General features: G+C 48.6%; 1 protein-coding gene across 1 annotated transcript; it reads left to right on the forward strand.

Moving 5' to 3' along the window:
• The first annotated feature begins 6,490 nt into the window (after positions 1-6,490).
• Positions 6,491-12,997, forward strand: LOC134299000 (uncharacterized). The gene is made up of 2 exons (XM_062980771.1): positions 6,491-11,152; positions 11,239-12,997. The coding sequence occupies exon 1, from the start codon at positions 7,595-7,597 to the stop codon at positions 8,801-8,803; it is 1,209 nt and encodes a 402-aa protein (XP_062836841.1). The 5' UTR covers positions 6,491-7,594; the 3' UTR covers positions 8,804-11,152; positions 11,239-12,997.
• Positions 12,998-14,964: the final 1,967 nt, after the last annotated feature.

The following is a 14,964-nucleotide window of genomic DNA, read 5'->3' on the forward strand; positions in this document are numbered from 1 at the left end:
AGGAAGGTTTAAAGAGCCAGGAAGAGCAGTCGGGCAGCAACACAAACATCTCCCTGCTGATCGAGCGCTGTAGAAAGATCGCGGGCTACTTCCACCGGAGCATCAAGGCAGCCCGGCAGCTGAGAGACAGGCAGAGCCTTGAAGGCCTCCCGCAGCACAAGCTGCTCCAGGACGTCTCGACTCGGTGGAATTCAACCTTAAAAATGCTCGAACGCATGGTCGAGCAGCAGAAGGCGGTACACGGCATCTCCCTCACTTTGGTTGCGCCTGTTAGCAAGCTTGTTCCAACTAAGCAAGAGTGGGACACCATCTCCCAGCTAGTAGACGTACTAAAGCCATTCAAACATGCCACTGAGACACTTTCGGAATCAAAAGCTCTTCTGAGCCAGGCAGTGCCCATGGTCTTGAGGCTAAGGAGGCACCTAGAAAGGCTTGGGGCCGGTCGAACAATTGACTCCCTGGCTGGACCGCTGACACCGCCGGTCCAGGAGGTGGTGAGGAGGTTGTCCTTTGCTGTACGGAAACGGCTAGAGCCACTTCTTTCCAGCAAGGTCCATATGCTGGCGGCCTTGTGTGATCCACGGCTAAAGTACAACGTCTGCCCAAAAGACTTTACCATGTGGAAGGCCCAACTTGTTGACCTTGTGAGGGAGGTCTTTGCTGCCAGGGTGGAGGAGACGGGCGGAGCGGCCCCTCTTCCAGAACTGCCTGTCACCCCAAGCACTAGCGCTAGTGGCGAGACGGAAAGTCCCGCGGAGCCGGTAGGGGGTTGCCGTAGGGATACGGATCTCCAGCCGCGAACAGGAAACGTTTTCTTTGCAGAGACGGTGGCCATACTTGCCTGCTCTGAAGAATCCTCTTTGCTGGCTTCTGCTCAAAAGGTAGACTCGGCCGAATGCTCGGTCAACAGGTACTTTGAGGAGCCTCCGGAGATAATTTCTTGTGATCCATTGTCCTATTGGGCTTCACGCGAACACATGTGGCCGGATCTGTCGCACGTAGCCCGCCAGTTCCTCAGCTGTCCTCCCACCAGCGTCCAGAGCGAAAGGGTCTTCAGCATAGCGGGAGATGTAGTCACGCCCCACCGCAGCTTGCTGGACCCTCAAACAGTTGAGAAACTTGTTTTCCTGAAGGCCAACCTTCCTGTGTTGAATTTCCCAGATTTGGATTTTGAGACCGACTGCTCCTAGAGCAACAGTTCTCCTCCTGTAACCAACTCTGCTTCAGAGTAACTTTGGCCAATTTTTTTGGGCGTCCGGGCGGGGGGGTGGCCCCTTTGGACTCTGTCCAACAACTCTCTCCTCTATCCTACAATGCTTTCCTCTCTCTTTTCCCTTCCTTTCTCCTCTTTTTCATCACTCGACGTTGCCCCACTGACGTTTTTGGGTTCATCCATCTCAAGGGGCCGTTTCACGAATCATGTAATCATGGAATCATAGAAAAGTAGAGTTGGAATAGAACTCATGGGCCATCGAGTTCTCCCCCAAGAAAGACGCAGGAAGTATCATTCAAAGCATCCCCGACAGATGGCCATCGAGCCTATGCTTAAAAGCTTCAAAAGAAGGGGCCTACAACACAGTCCGGGGGAGACAGTTCCACTCCCGAACAACCATCGCGGAGAGAAGTACTATCTTTCATTTGTCCCTGTTGAACTTAATATACTTTTGGCCCATCTCTGTATTCGGAAGTTACAAAACGTTTTCTCTCATGTAATACTGGCTCTGTAGAGGTTGAAGGATATTCTGTGGAAAATTAGACCATAAAAGCCAAGGTAGATAATGCTTCCTCTTTGTGTTCTGTTCGGATTTCATTCAATTCCCTTTTTATTTGGGGGCGGTGGAAATATTACCATCACGAGCCATGACTGTTTGGTCTTCTACAGATCCTCGCAGCTCCTGTACAGAAAGAGCACTGTTATATTTGATGTGGATACTTCAGATAATCATTTCAGGTGTAGGAATACGCCAGACTCTCACTTTACAGAGGTATACTATCTGTCCATCTGAACCTTTGAGGATGTCTTTATCCACTGGAATTAATACACCTCGACTTGGGACAGAACTTCTCTAAATTGTCATCTTTCAGTGTCCCATTGTCTAGAGCGGGTGTGGTTGCCGCAGTGGTCATGGGACGGCCGCCTTTGGGTCCCCTAGCCCTCTGCCCGCTTACGCGGAGGGTGCCTTTATAACTCGGAGGGGGGAATCATCAAAGACAGTGGTACTCCTCCGCCTTTGCCAGCATTTCTCCAAATGGTTGTCTAGTGTCCCTTCTCCTTTATATGCCGTGGTCTACGCTGTGGTCGTTAAACGGCCGCTTTTGGGTACCCTCCCCCTTTGACCTGGCACGCAGAGGGTGCCGTTCCCCCTTCAGGACGTGTGCCTTGCGGCTGCTTTAGAAGTTTGGGCGCAGGTTACGCCGAGTGGGAATTGCCTTTTGCTGGCTTGTTGGGAAAACGATAGAAGAGGTACACGGCCTTCCCCTTGGGTGGTGGGGTGTTGCTGTGGGTAGAGGCTTAAATCGCAAAAACAAAAAACTTTGTGGGAGGGCCGTGCCGAATTCTCCGGGATGCATGCCGGCCAACTGTGGCCGGCTGGCTCAGGGTGGGGTCTTTGCTGCCCTTTGTTTTTTCCCCTTACTTTTCTTTTCTTTTTGCTGCCTCTCGGACTACGTGACGCCAGACTCTAGAGGTATATGCCCTTCCCCCTTCAGGGCGTGTTCCTTTGCGGCTGCTTGCAATGTGTGGGCGCAGGTTACCCAGAGTGGGAACAGCCTTTTGCTGGCTTGTTGGCAGGACGATAGAAGAGGTACACGGCCTTCCCCTGGGGTGGTGGAGTGTTGCTGTGGGTAGAGGCTTAAATCGCAAAAACAAAAAACTTTGTGGGAGGGCCGTGCCGAGTTCTCCGGGATGCATGCCGGCCAACTGTGGCCGGCTGGCTCAGGGTGGGGTCTTTGCTGCCCTTTGTTTTTTCCCCTTACTTTTCTTTTCTTTTTGCTGCCTCTCGGACTACGTGACGCCAGACTCTAGAGGTATATGCCCTTCCCCCTTCAGGGCGTGTTCCTTTGCGGCTGCTTGCAATGTGTGGGCGCAGGTTACCCAGAGTGGGAACAGCCTTTTGCTGGCTTGTTGGCAGGACGATAGAAGAGGTACACGGCCTTCCCCTGGGGTGGTGGAGTGTTGCTGTGGGTAGAGGCTTAAGTCGGAAAAAAAAAAAACTTTGTGGGAGGGCCGTGCCGAATTCTCCGGGATGCATGCCGGCCAACTGTGGCCGGCTGGCACAGGGTGGGGTCTTTGCTGCCCTTTGTTTTTTCCCCTTACTTTTCTTTTCTTTTTGCTGCCTCTCGGACTACGTGACGCCAGACTCTAGAGGTATATGCCCTTCCCCCTTCAGGGCGTGTTCCTTTGCGGCTGCTTGCAATGTGTGGGCGCAGGTTACCCAGAGTGGGAACAGCCTTTTGCTGGATTGTTGGCAGGACGATAGAAGAGGTACACGGCCTTCCCCTGGGGTGGTGGAGTGTTGCTGTGGGTAGAGGCTTAAGTCGGAAAAAAAAAAAACTTTGTGGGAGGGCCGTGCCGAATTCTCCGGGATGCATGCCGGCCAACTGTGGCCGGCTGGCACAGGGTGGGGTCTTTGCTGCCCTTTGTTTTTTCCCCTTACTTTTCTTTTCTTTTTGCTGCCTCTTGGACTACGTGACGCCAGACTCTAGAGGTATATGCCCTTCCCCCTTCAGGGCGTGTTCCTTTGCGGCTGCTTGCAATGTGTGGGCGCAGGTTACCCAGAGTGGGAACTGCCTTTTGCTGGATTGTTGGCAGGACGATAGAAGAGGTACACGGCCTTCCCCTGGGGTGGTGGAGTGTTGCTGTGGGTAGAGGTTTAAGTCACAAAAAAAAAAAACTTTGTGGGAGGGCCGTGCCGAATTCTCCGGGATGCATGCCGGCCAACTGTGGCCGGCTGGCTCAGGGTGGGGTCTTTGCTGCCCTTTGTTTTTTCCCCTTACTTTTCTTTTCTTTTTGCTGCCTCTCGGACTACGTGACGCCAGACTCTAGAGGTATATGCCCTTCCCCCTTCAGGGCGTGTTCCTTTGCGGCTGCTTGCAATGTGTGGGCGCAGGTTACCCAGAGTGGGAACTGCCTTTTGCTGGCCTTTGGGTAAAACGATAGAAGAGGGTGGAATGATCAAAGACAGTGTTACAGTCTCCCATCACCCTGAGAGGCTGTGATTGACGCTATTGCTGCGGAACGGCCGCCTTTGGTTCCCCTTGCCCACTGTCCGCGCACACGGACGTTGCCGATTGCCCGTCAGGGCGTGTGCCTTTGCGGCTGCTTTCAAGGTGTTGGCAGAACGTTTCGCCGAGTGGTAAATGATTTTTGCTGGCCTGTGGGTAAAACAATAGAAGAGGGTGGAATGATCAAAGACAGTGTTACAGTCTCCCATCACCCTGAGAGGTTGTGATTGACGCTGTTGCTGCGGAAAGGCCGCCTTTGGTTCCCCTTGCCCACTGTCCGCGCACACGGACGTTGCCGATTGCCCGTCAGGGCGTGTGCCTTTGCGGCTGCTTTCAAGGAGTGGGCGCAAGTTCCGTCTCGTGGAAACTGTTTCTTGCTGGTGTGTTGGTAATAACGAGGGTGGAGTGATCACAGACTGTGGGACAGTGTCCCATTCACCTTAAAAGGAAGTGTACTCAACGATGTGGCGGCAGAACGGCCGCCTTTGGTTCCCCTTGCCACTGTCCGCGCACACGGACGTTGCCGATTGCCCGTCAGGGCGTGTGCCTTTGCGGCTGCTTTCAAGGAGTGGGCGCAAGTTCCGTCTCGTGGAAACTGTTTCTTGCTGGTGTGTTGGTAATAACGAGGGTGGAGTGATCACAGACTGTGGGACAGTGTCCCATTCACCTTAAAAGGAAGTGTACTCAACGATGTGGCGGCAGAACGGCCGCCTTTGGTTCCCCTTGCCCACTGTCCGCGCACACGGACGTTGCCGATTGCCCGTCAGGGCGTGTGCCTTTGCGGCTGATTTCACGGAGTGGGCGCAAGTTCCGTCTCGTGGAAACTGTTTCTTGCTGTTCCCCTCGCCCTCTGGCCGCGCACGCAGAATCACTGAAAGAAGTGGGACACCTTGGCCTTTACCACTTCTCAAAATTGTCTTCTTTTACTGTACCATTGCCTTGTGCGGGTGTAGTCGAGAGCATGTGATGATAATCTTACGCAGAGTAAGAAGTAGAGAATCAATCCACTCAGAATCTCTTATGCTATTAAAAACAATTACTTAATAATGCCTTCATGTTTCCTTTGGAATCCACATTTCTGCTTTGTTTCTACTTTGAATTACTTTCTACTACATTACACACTATATCTTTCATAATTGTACTTCCTCAAGTTTACTTAAACTGTATGTATACCAACCAACTGAAGTCATTTCCCTCTATCCAGGTCATCTGCAGGAGAACTTTAATAACCCCTGAAGAACACACTAGTCTTACCTGCAGTGGAACTGCATGGAAACATGTGCCTAACATCAGAGCCTTAAAACCTTCCCCCTCCAAAAAGCATTATAGGTCTGTGTGGTCGTTTGTAGCCTATTTAAGAATAGCTTGACAGGCCAATAGTATTTCGCACTGTATAGTTTTTTAACTGTCAAACTACCTCCTCTTCAGTCCTCGGACTCGAGCCGTGTTTTTACACCACTGTTTTTTTAGCTGGTAATGCTGTATGCTGACTGTGACTTCAGTTATATCTTATGTCTTATTGACCCAACATGAACACAGAAGAGTCTCACTGATCAAAGCCAAACGGGCCTACCACTGCTGAAATAAGCAGATTTCTTGGATTGGACTTGTTGAAGAAAAGCATATAACACATCATATCAGGTTATTATTATCCAAATAAAGCACCATAAATGCATGTTATACAACCAAGGAGACATAACAAGTCGTTCTATATGCTGAAATGATATGTTGCTATTGCTTACTTTATGAATTTCGCTTCAAAATATCACAATATAATGGAATCATTGACTACAGAAATGGCTAGATTTTTCCAGAGGCTAGACGGTTTGCTGTTATGGAGTGTATCTTTGTGTCATGGGTTGTGGTGTGTGGGCGTGGGGCCGGCCAACGGTGGCCGGCCCCCCGGTTCTGATGGGCTTGGGCCCACATTTTGAAAGCAGACGTGAAGAAAGCATGCCCTTCCCCCTCTGGGTTCAGCGGTGTGGGCGTGGGGCCGGCCAACGGTGGCCGGCCCCCCGGGTCTGATGGGCTTGGGCCCACGTTTTGAAAGCAGACGTGAAGAAAGCATGCCCTTCCCCCTCTGGGTTCAGCGGTGTGGGCGTGGGGCCGGCCAACGGTGGCCGGCCCCCCGGGTCTGAGGGGCTTGGGCCCACATTTTGCAAGCAGACGTGAAGAAAGCATGCCCTTCCCCCTGTGGGTCCAGCGGTGTGGGCGTGGGGCCGGCCAACGGTGGCCGGCCCCCCGGGTCTGAGGGGCTTGGGCCCACATTTTGCAAGCAGACGTGAAGAAAGCATGCCCTTCCCCGTGGGTTGCGGCGTGTGGGCGTGGGGCCGGCCAACGGTGGTCGGCCCCCCGGGTCTGAGGGGCTTGGGCCCACATTTTGCAAGCAGACGTGAAGAAAGCATGCCCTTCCCCCTGTGGGTCCAGCGGTGTGGGCGTGGGGCCGGCCAACGGTGGCCGGCCCCCCGGGTCTGAGGGGCTTGGGCCCACATTTTGCAATCAGACGTGAAGAAAGCCTGCCCTTCCCCGTGGGTTGCGGCGTGTGGGCGTGGGGCCGGCCAACGGTGGCCGGCCCCCCGGTTCTGAGGGGCTTGGGCCCACATTTTGCAAGCAGACGTGAAGAAAGCATGCCCTTCCCCCTATGGGTCCAGCGGTGTGGGCGTGGGGCCGGCCAACGGTGGCCGGCCCCCCGGGTCTGATGGGCTTGGGCCCACATTTTGCAATCAGACGTGAAGAAAGCCTGCCCTTCCCCGTGGGTTGCGGCGTGTGGGCGTGGGGCCGGCCAACGGTGGCCGGCCCCCCGGTTCTGAGGGGCTTGGGCCCACATTTTGCAAGCAGACGTGAAGAAAGCCTGCCCTTCCCCGTGGGTTGCGGCGTGTGGGCGTGGGGCCGGCCAACGGTGGCCGGCCCCCCGGGTCTGAGGGGCTTGGGCCCACATTTCCTTTTTTTTGGTCTTCTCTCTCTTTCTCTGGGAAGGGTGCCGGCCAACGGTGGCCGGCCTAGTATTTTAAAGTGTGGGCCTTTTTGGCGGTGGCTTTTTCTGTCTTTTCTTTGGTCTTTGCTGCCTCTCGGCCTACGTGGCCGAGTTTCCCCGATGTACCGCCTCTCTCTTCTCTCGCCGGCTGTCGTTCTTTAGCCCTTTATGCTATTTTGCACCGAAGCCTCCTTTGGGGCGGCGGCCCCTCTTTCTTCCTGTCTGGGAATCGTGCCGGCCAACGGTGGCCGGCCTAGTATTTTATAGTGTGGGCCTTTTTGGCGGTGGCTTTTTCTGTCTTTTCTTTGGTCTTTGCTGCCTCTCGGCCTACGTGGCCGAGTTTCCCCGATGTACCGCCTCTCTCTTCTCTCGCCGGCTGTCGTTCTTTAGCCCTTTATGCTATTTTGCACAGAAGCCTCCTTTGGGGCGGTGTCCTCTGGTTTTTTTTCTCTCTCTCTCTCTCTCTCATTTGGATGCGTGCCGGCAAACAGTGGCCGGCCCGGCTTAATGTATGGGCCTTGTCGCCTGTGGCTTTTTTCTTTCTTTTCTTTTCTTTTCTTTTCTTTTTGCTGCCTCTCGGCCTACGTGGCCGAGTTTCCCCCGATGCACCGCCTCTCTCTTCTCTCTCGGCTGTCGTTCTTTACCCCTTTATGCGAGTTTGCACCGAAGCCTCCTTTGGGGCGGCGGCCCCTCTTTCTTCCTGTCTGGGAATCGTGCCGGCCAACGGTGGCCGGCCTAGTATTTTATAGTGTGGGCCTTTTTGGCGGTGGCTTTTTCTGTCTTTTCTTTGGTCTTTGCTGCCTCTCGGCCTACGTGGCCGAGTTTCCCCGATGTACCGCCTCTCTCTTCTCTCGCCGGCTGTCGTTCTTTAGCCCTTTATGCTATTTTGCACAGAAGCCTCCTTTGGGGCGGTGTCCTCTGGTTTTTTTTCTCTCTCTCTCTCTCTCTCAGGGATGCGTGCCGGCAAACAGTGGCCGGCCCGGCTTAATGTATGGGCCTTGTCGCCTGTGGCTTTTTTCTTTCTTTTCTTTTCTTTTCTTTTCTTTTTGCTGCCTCTCGGCCTACGTGGCCGAGTTTCCCCCTATGCACCGCCTCTCTCTTCTCTCTCGGCTTTCGTTCTTTACCCCTTTATGCGAGTTTGCACCGAAGCCTCCTTTGGGGCGGCGGCCCCTCTTTCTTCCTGTCTGGGAATCGTGCCGGCCAACGGTGGCCGGCCTAGTATTTTATAGTGTGGGCCTTTTTGGCGGTGGCTTTTTCTGTCTTTTCTTTGGTCTTTGCTGCCTCTCGGCCTACGTGGCCGAGTTTCCCCGATGTACCGCCTCTCTCTTCTCTCGCCGGCTGTCGTTCTTTAGCCCTTTATGCTATTTTGCACAGAAGCCTCCTTTGGGGCGGTGTCCTCTGGTTTTTTTTCTCTCTCTCTCTCTCTCTCAGGGATGCGTGCCGGCAAACAGTGGCCGGCCCGGCTTAATGTATGGGCCTTGTCGCCTGTGGCTTTTTTCTTTCTTTTCTTTTCTTTTCTTTTCTTTTTGCTGCCTCTCGGCCTACGTGGTCGGGTTTCCCACGATGCACCGCCTCTCTCTTCTCTCGCCGGCTGTCTTTCTTTAGCCCTTTATGCGATTTTGCACAGAAGCCTCCTTTGGGGCGACGGCCCCTCTTTCTTCCTCACAGGGAAGCGTGCCGGCCAACGGTCGCACGCCTAGTATTTCAACGTGTGGGCCTTGTCGTCCTACGTGGTCGACGTGTTTCCCACGATGCACCGCCTCTGTCTTCCCTCGCGGCTGTCGTTCTTTACCCCTTGGTGCAATCTTGCGCAGAACCCTTCTTTGGGGCGGCGGCCTCTATTTCTTCCAGTCAGGGAAGCTTGCCGGCCAACGATGGCCGGCCTAGTATTTCAGTGTGTGGGCCTTGCCGGATGTGGCTTATTCTTTCTTTTCTTTTATTTTCATGAAATCAGCGGGGGAGGATGGGCGGGTTGTGTTTCCACAGAACACCACTCAAAGAAACAGTTAGCGGTATCCTATACTGTTCTAAATTGCTCGACAACATAATGATAGAATCATAGAAACATGGCACCAAACATCATATAATCATAAAGCTAGAAGAGACCATCCAGTCCAACGCCATTCTGCCATGCAAAAACAATATACAGTAGAGTCTCACTCATCCAACACTCGCTTATCCAATGTTCTGGATTATCCAACTTATTTTTGTAGTCAATGTTTTCAATATATTGTGATATTTTGTTGCTAAATTCGTAATTACTACGTAATATTACTGCGTATTGAACTACCTTTTCTGTCTAATTTGCTGTTAAACAAGATTTTTTGGGGCTTAATTTGTAAAATAACCTAATTTGCTGTTCAAAAGGCTTTTCCTTAATGTCTCCTTATCATCCAACATATTTGCTTATCCAACGTTCTGCTGGCCCGTTAATGTTGGATAAGCGAGACTCTACTGTATCCAGAAATATCTGGTGCTGTAACCGATAAATCATTTACCGTCCCGGAATACTAGCCAGATGGCCCATGAATGGTCACAAAAGTCATAGAAATATGGTCACAGAAGTCATGGAATAATAGAAACATGGTCCCTAAAGTCATAGACTCAAAGAACCAAGTAACAGAATCATCCCAAAAGTCCTAGAATCCTAAAATGATAGAATCATAGAGTCATGGCGCCAAACATCATAGAATCATAAAGGTAGAAGAGACCATCCAGTCCAATGCTATTCTGCCATGCAAAAGCAATATAACACTCTTGCAGGCTTCATCATTACTGGATCCGTCCTTCAGGACTTTTGCAAACGTTGGATGTGCAATGTTGCTATTTCATCCAAGGCAGAAATTCAACTCATTCTTGGATGGACAAACAGAACCACAACTGCTAACGTTCCCTTAAGGCAGTGTTTCTCAACCTGTGGATCTCCAGGTGTTTTTACCTACAAGTCCCAGAAATCCCAGCCATTTTACCAGCTGTTAGGATTTCTGGGAGTTGAAGGCCAAAACATCTGGGGACCCACAAGTCGAGAACCACTGCCTCAAGGGAGAAACTGTGGCATTACCTCCGAAGTGAAAAAATTGGAAAAACCAAACTCTTCCTTGAAAAGCTGTGATTGTCTAGACATGTGGGGGTTAAATCTAGGGCAAAGGAGGGTAAAAATAGATGGGAGGGTCCAATGTGAAAGGTTTGGAACCCCTCCCCTTATATATAAAACAAAGACTCCGCCTCCAATATGTGGCATTCAGTGTGTGTCCACACCAGGGTAGAATTGGCACCATGCTCTCCAGATCAGCCATGCACGTGCCACATTATGCCCCTTCCATGTTCAGGGAGTTTGACAGATGGAAGGGCTATCTGAGCCTTGCGAAAGTGGTTACGGAGATCATCGCGGAACGCAAGAAGGTCCCATTTCCATCTCAGAGTTGGGACACAATGGAGTACGACATGCAGCTAGTCCTCAACGAGGACAACTTTGAAACAGCATCACAATGGGTTAATGGAAGCGGTTCCAGCAGCAAGAGCTCCAAAGGTAGTGCCAATGGCCAGGCTTCCCAAAACAAGGAGATTTGCAATTTCTGCAAACACAACGGGGAATCCAAGCAGGTCTATTCGTCCCACCGGCTGAAGGGGATGGACGGCACCGTGGAGTGCCCCATCTTGCGCAAATACACCTGTCCGCTCTGCGGTGCCACGGGCGAAAAGGCCCATACTTTAAAATACTGCCCACTGAGCCAAGGGAAGAGGTCGCTGTATCGCAAGTGCGGACGTAACTCGGCTGGACGCAAGGTGAGGAGATAAGAAGATCAGGAGAAGACCGAAGCATTTATTCTTAGTTTTAGTTTGACTTTGTAAAAGAACAACATTTGATTTCGAGCATCATTAACACTCTTTACATTTCCTCCCACTTTGTTTCAGGTTTGGAGAATGGAAGCCCAATTCTCTTAGACTACATTTGTGAGTCCAGAAATGTTTTTTTATGTATATTGTTGCCTTCTTTCACATTTGTTGTACCTAGGTTAATTATATTGTGTTTCTTTTAGATGTGTCAGTTGCCTAGTGTGATGACTCATGGGCCCTGCAGTCCTATTCCTGACAGTATTGTGGCAGATGAGGAGGAAAATATGGAGTTTTCCCCAGATTTCCGGTCGGAGTCAGAGCCTTGGCAGCTGCCTGAAGTTCTAGTCCAAGAACCAATTAAACCTGACCTTGGTGGGAACTCTCCCCCTTATGGGAGAAAACAGGCTTACACGACTGATAGAGGATCGAGAGAAAAATTTAGAAGTAGTGCTCGCCTTGCTGCCAAATATGCCACTGATTAGAAGTATTTCCCCTGAGAAAATACGGGGAGTCTTGCACCTGCAAGCTGGTTTCCTTCGCTCCCTGTTCTCTAGGGAAAGTGATTGTTGTTTGGGGAAACGAGACCCAATATAGGGAAATTGCGCGAAGGATTCCTTGCGGAGTCAATTCGTCAGCTCCTGGAGAGAGGTCATGTGTGTGTGGACTTCGAATCCTGTTCCTTGCCTCCTGAATCTAGTTCCAAGCCTTGTCCTCGTCTCACGGATTTACCACAGATCTTGTTCCATGCTTCAAGTTGCTTTGCCTTTAGCCACAGCTCCAGCCACGTTCCAAGTAACTTTCAGCCTTGTGTCAAGCTTCATTGGATTCAAGACTTTTTCTGTTTTCCCAACGCTTTGCTTGGCAAAGCGTGTGTTGCGGTTATTGGATTATAATCTTTGGACTCTAATATTTCATATTGGACAATAATCTGCTGGACTATATTTGGCCTCATTTGAAAGGTCTGCTTCTGAACTTTATTCTACACTTGTTTTTATTGACTTTATATATTCCTTTAATAAAGATATTAGATAGAATCTGGCCTCAGTGTATGGTTATTGGTGCCCAGCAGCCTAGATCCTGACACCTTGTATCATGCTTTTTTATACATATAATCATGTTTTTTACATATGTAATATCACGTTCCTTTGACATCTGTAATTGCCTTATATCATATTTTATATTGTGTTTTATATATGCAGTTACTTTACATGTTTCTTTTATGTATGGATGTATAATTTTTACATGTTTAATTATATTATTTGCAACTATAATTGCCTAATATCATGCTTCTTTTATATATGCAATGACATCATGTTTATTTAACGTATATAAGTGCCTTATATCATGTCCGGGTTATCATGTGTGTCTCCAGAGGGATGCAGCCCTATCCTTTGCAGGGAAAATATAGAAATATCTTCTAAATGGCTACTGTCTAGAATTTTGTTTTGTAAAGAAAGGAAAATTTTATATGCTATTGGAAAGAAAGATACTATTTTATGTTTAAATTTTGGAAAGGAATAGAATTGGTTATTATTACTGTGGTCTAACCTTCAATTGTTTGCAAGTTGTTCTAAAGTTTGGATCGTAGAGTTTAATAAACAGAGTTTATGGTTTTGGCATCAAAACTGTTCATGTTGTGCTTAAATGGGATTGAATTTTCTTTAATTTGTGGCCCATAATAGGCTGGTTATAAGCCTGATCTGGAAGGCAGCCAAGGCAAAGACCATTGAGCTGCTGAACTTGCAGACTGAAAGGTCCCAGGTTCAAATCCCGGGAGCAGAGTGAGCGCCCGCTGTTAGCTCCAGCTTCTGCCAACCTAGCAGCTTGAAAACATGCCAATGTGAGTAGATGAATAGGTACCGCTGTGGCGGGAAGGTAATGGCACTCCATGTAGTCATGCCGACCACATGACCTTGGAGGTGTCTATGGACAACACTGGCTCTTGGGCTTAGAAATGGAGGTGAGCACAACCCCCAGAGTCAGACATGACTGAACTTAACGTCAAGGGATACCTTTACACACACACATATGCAGGGACTACACCAATTTAACAAAGTTTCAGCCACAAAAACAAAGTTTCTAAAGTAGAGCAATGACTTTCACAGTAAAGACAACCCAATTTAACAGGAAATAAGACTTTCAAACCAGGAACAGATTTCTGCAATTATTAAAAAATGGTTTATTATAAAAGCTATGAAAATTTGCCAAAAATCAGAGGATAAGGGAAACGTTCCACATTTTGGTGAGCTATCAGTGTTAAATGTGTTCTACCACTGTACCAAGTTTGAAGAAGATCACTCAAAAAATGAGGGCGGGAGAGCCCCCTAAGTCCCCCCCCCTTCGGGCTGTTTTTGGGCCACCGCGCATGCGCGTCCGCCATTAACGAATTAATTTCGAAAATAACGAATTTTCGTTAATTTCGAAAAATTTTGGGGGCCAAATTCGTTATTAGCAACAAAAACGAAAAAATGCCCCCTCTAGTTTTGAAACGAGTTTAGAATCAAATTTTTCATGGATCGATCAAGCCTAGTGGTTAGAGATGCATGTAACTATATAGTTATGCTTGAGTATCCCTTATCTCAAAATCCCAAATGCTCCGAATCCCCAAATTGTCCAAAAGGGTGGCTGAGATAGTGACACCTTTGCTCCCTTATGGTCCAGGAGATGCAAACAAGATTATTAAATGTATGGTGTATAAAATTGCCTTCAAGTGCACAGTAAGCATCAATGAATTTCATGTTTAGGCTTCAGTCCCACCTCCAAGGTCTCTCCTTAGGGACAGACATGCAAATATTCCAACATTTTTGTGGGGGAAGAATAAAAAATCGAAAACACTTATTCCCCCAAAGCTTTTGGATAAGGTATATTCACCCTATACAGAAGTTTTGAACTTTGTCTTTCAACATGCTTAGTGCTAACAACCAAAATATTATCTAGAGTTCAAGTTTATGGAGAACAGGAGGAGCTGCAAAATCTTTAGCACTGAAGGAACAAAACCTAGTGCCTTTAGGGTATTTAAGTCATTCTTTCTCTTGCTCTGATTTCTAGAAAAAGGTTGTTCTCTTCTACTCCTTCAGTTCCTAATTCATTCCTTTTTAATGTTGGAAACTAAGCAGGATTTGCCCTAGTTAGTATTTGAATGGGAGACCGCTAATGAATACGGCAGCCCAGTGGTTCCCAAACACTTTTGGTCATGGAACCCATCAGAATACATTTATTTTCCATGAAAACCTATCTCTATCCCTAATTTGTTTAATCAAAATACGTTCTGGATCTTTTTATGCTATTTTAATTATGTTCCTGTATACCATCTTCTTAGAGAGTAAATTTTACTCTTGATCTTTTATGAATAATAAAAAATCCCACTATACCAAATGTCTTTCATCTCAAAAAGTGCCTAAGTAAATAAAAATGTGGAATCACTGTGAAATAATTGATGATTACATGTAAATCACTCTTGTTCAGATGGCAAACAAAATGCTGAAATATGAAACCAGTAACTACATACCTGACAGCAATAGCTGTAGTACAAAATAGCTATTAGGGAGACTAAATCAAACAGTTGGCTTGTGTGGCTTTATTTTCAAATACCCCTTTGACATTTTGTTGAATCCTAGGATTCTGCAGAACAGTTTGGGAACTGTTGCTGTAATGTATATTTCAGAGAAAGGAACTATCAATACCCCTTCTGGGTATTCTGCAAAATTAAAAAACTTTTATAAAATTAATCAGGTTGTCATAGGTCCAACAGGTGACAGAGACAATACACGCATATGTAGAAGAAAGAGTACCCAATTTCTTTCCTCTTGAGCATGCCATGTACTGGTTATCCCTAATGCAGAGCTTTCCAAACTGTATTTTTGTGTGTGTCAGAAACAACTTGAGAAACTGCAAGAAACTGCAAGTTGCCTCTGATCTGCAAGGACGTT

Source organism: Anolis carolinensis, chromosome 4 (genome assembly GCF_035594765.1).
Source record: "Anolis carolinensis isolate JA03-04 chromosome 4, rAnoCar3.1.pri, whole genome shotgun sequence".
NCBI classification, from domain to species: domain Eukaryota; kingdom Metazoa; phylum Chordata; class Lepidosauria; order Squamata; family Dactyloidae; genus Anolis; species Anolis carolinensis.

Excerpts from the sequence above, each read along its gene's own strand:
- LOC134299000 (XM_062980771.1), top strand. The coding sequence starts at position 7,595 with ATGCTATTTTGCACAGAAGCCTCCTTTGGGGCGGTGTCCTCTGGTTTT.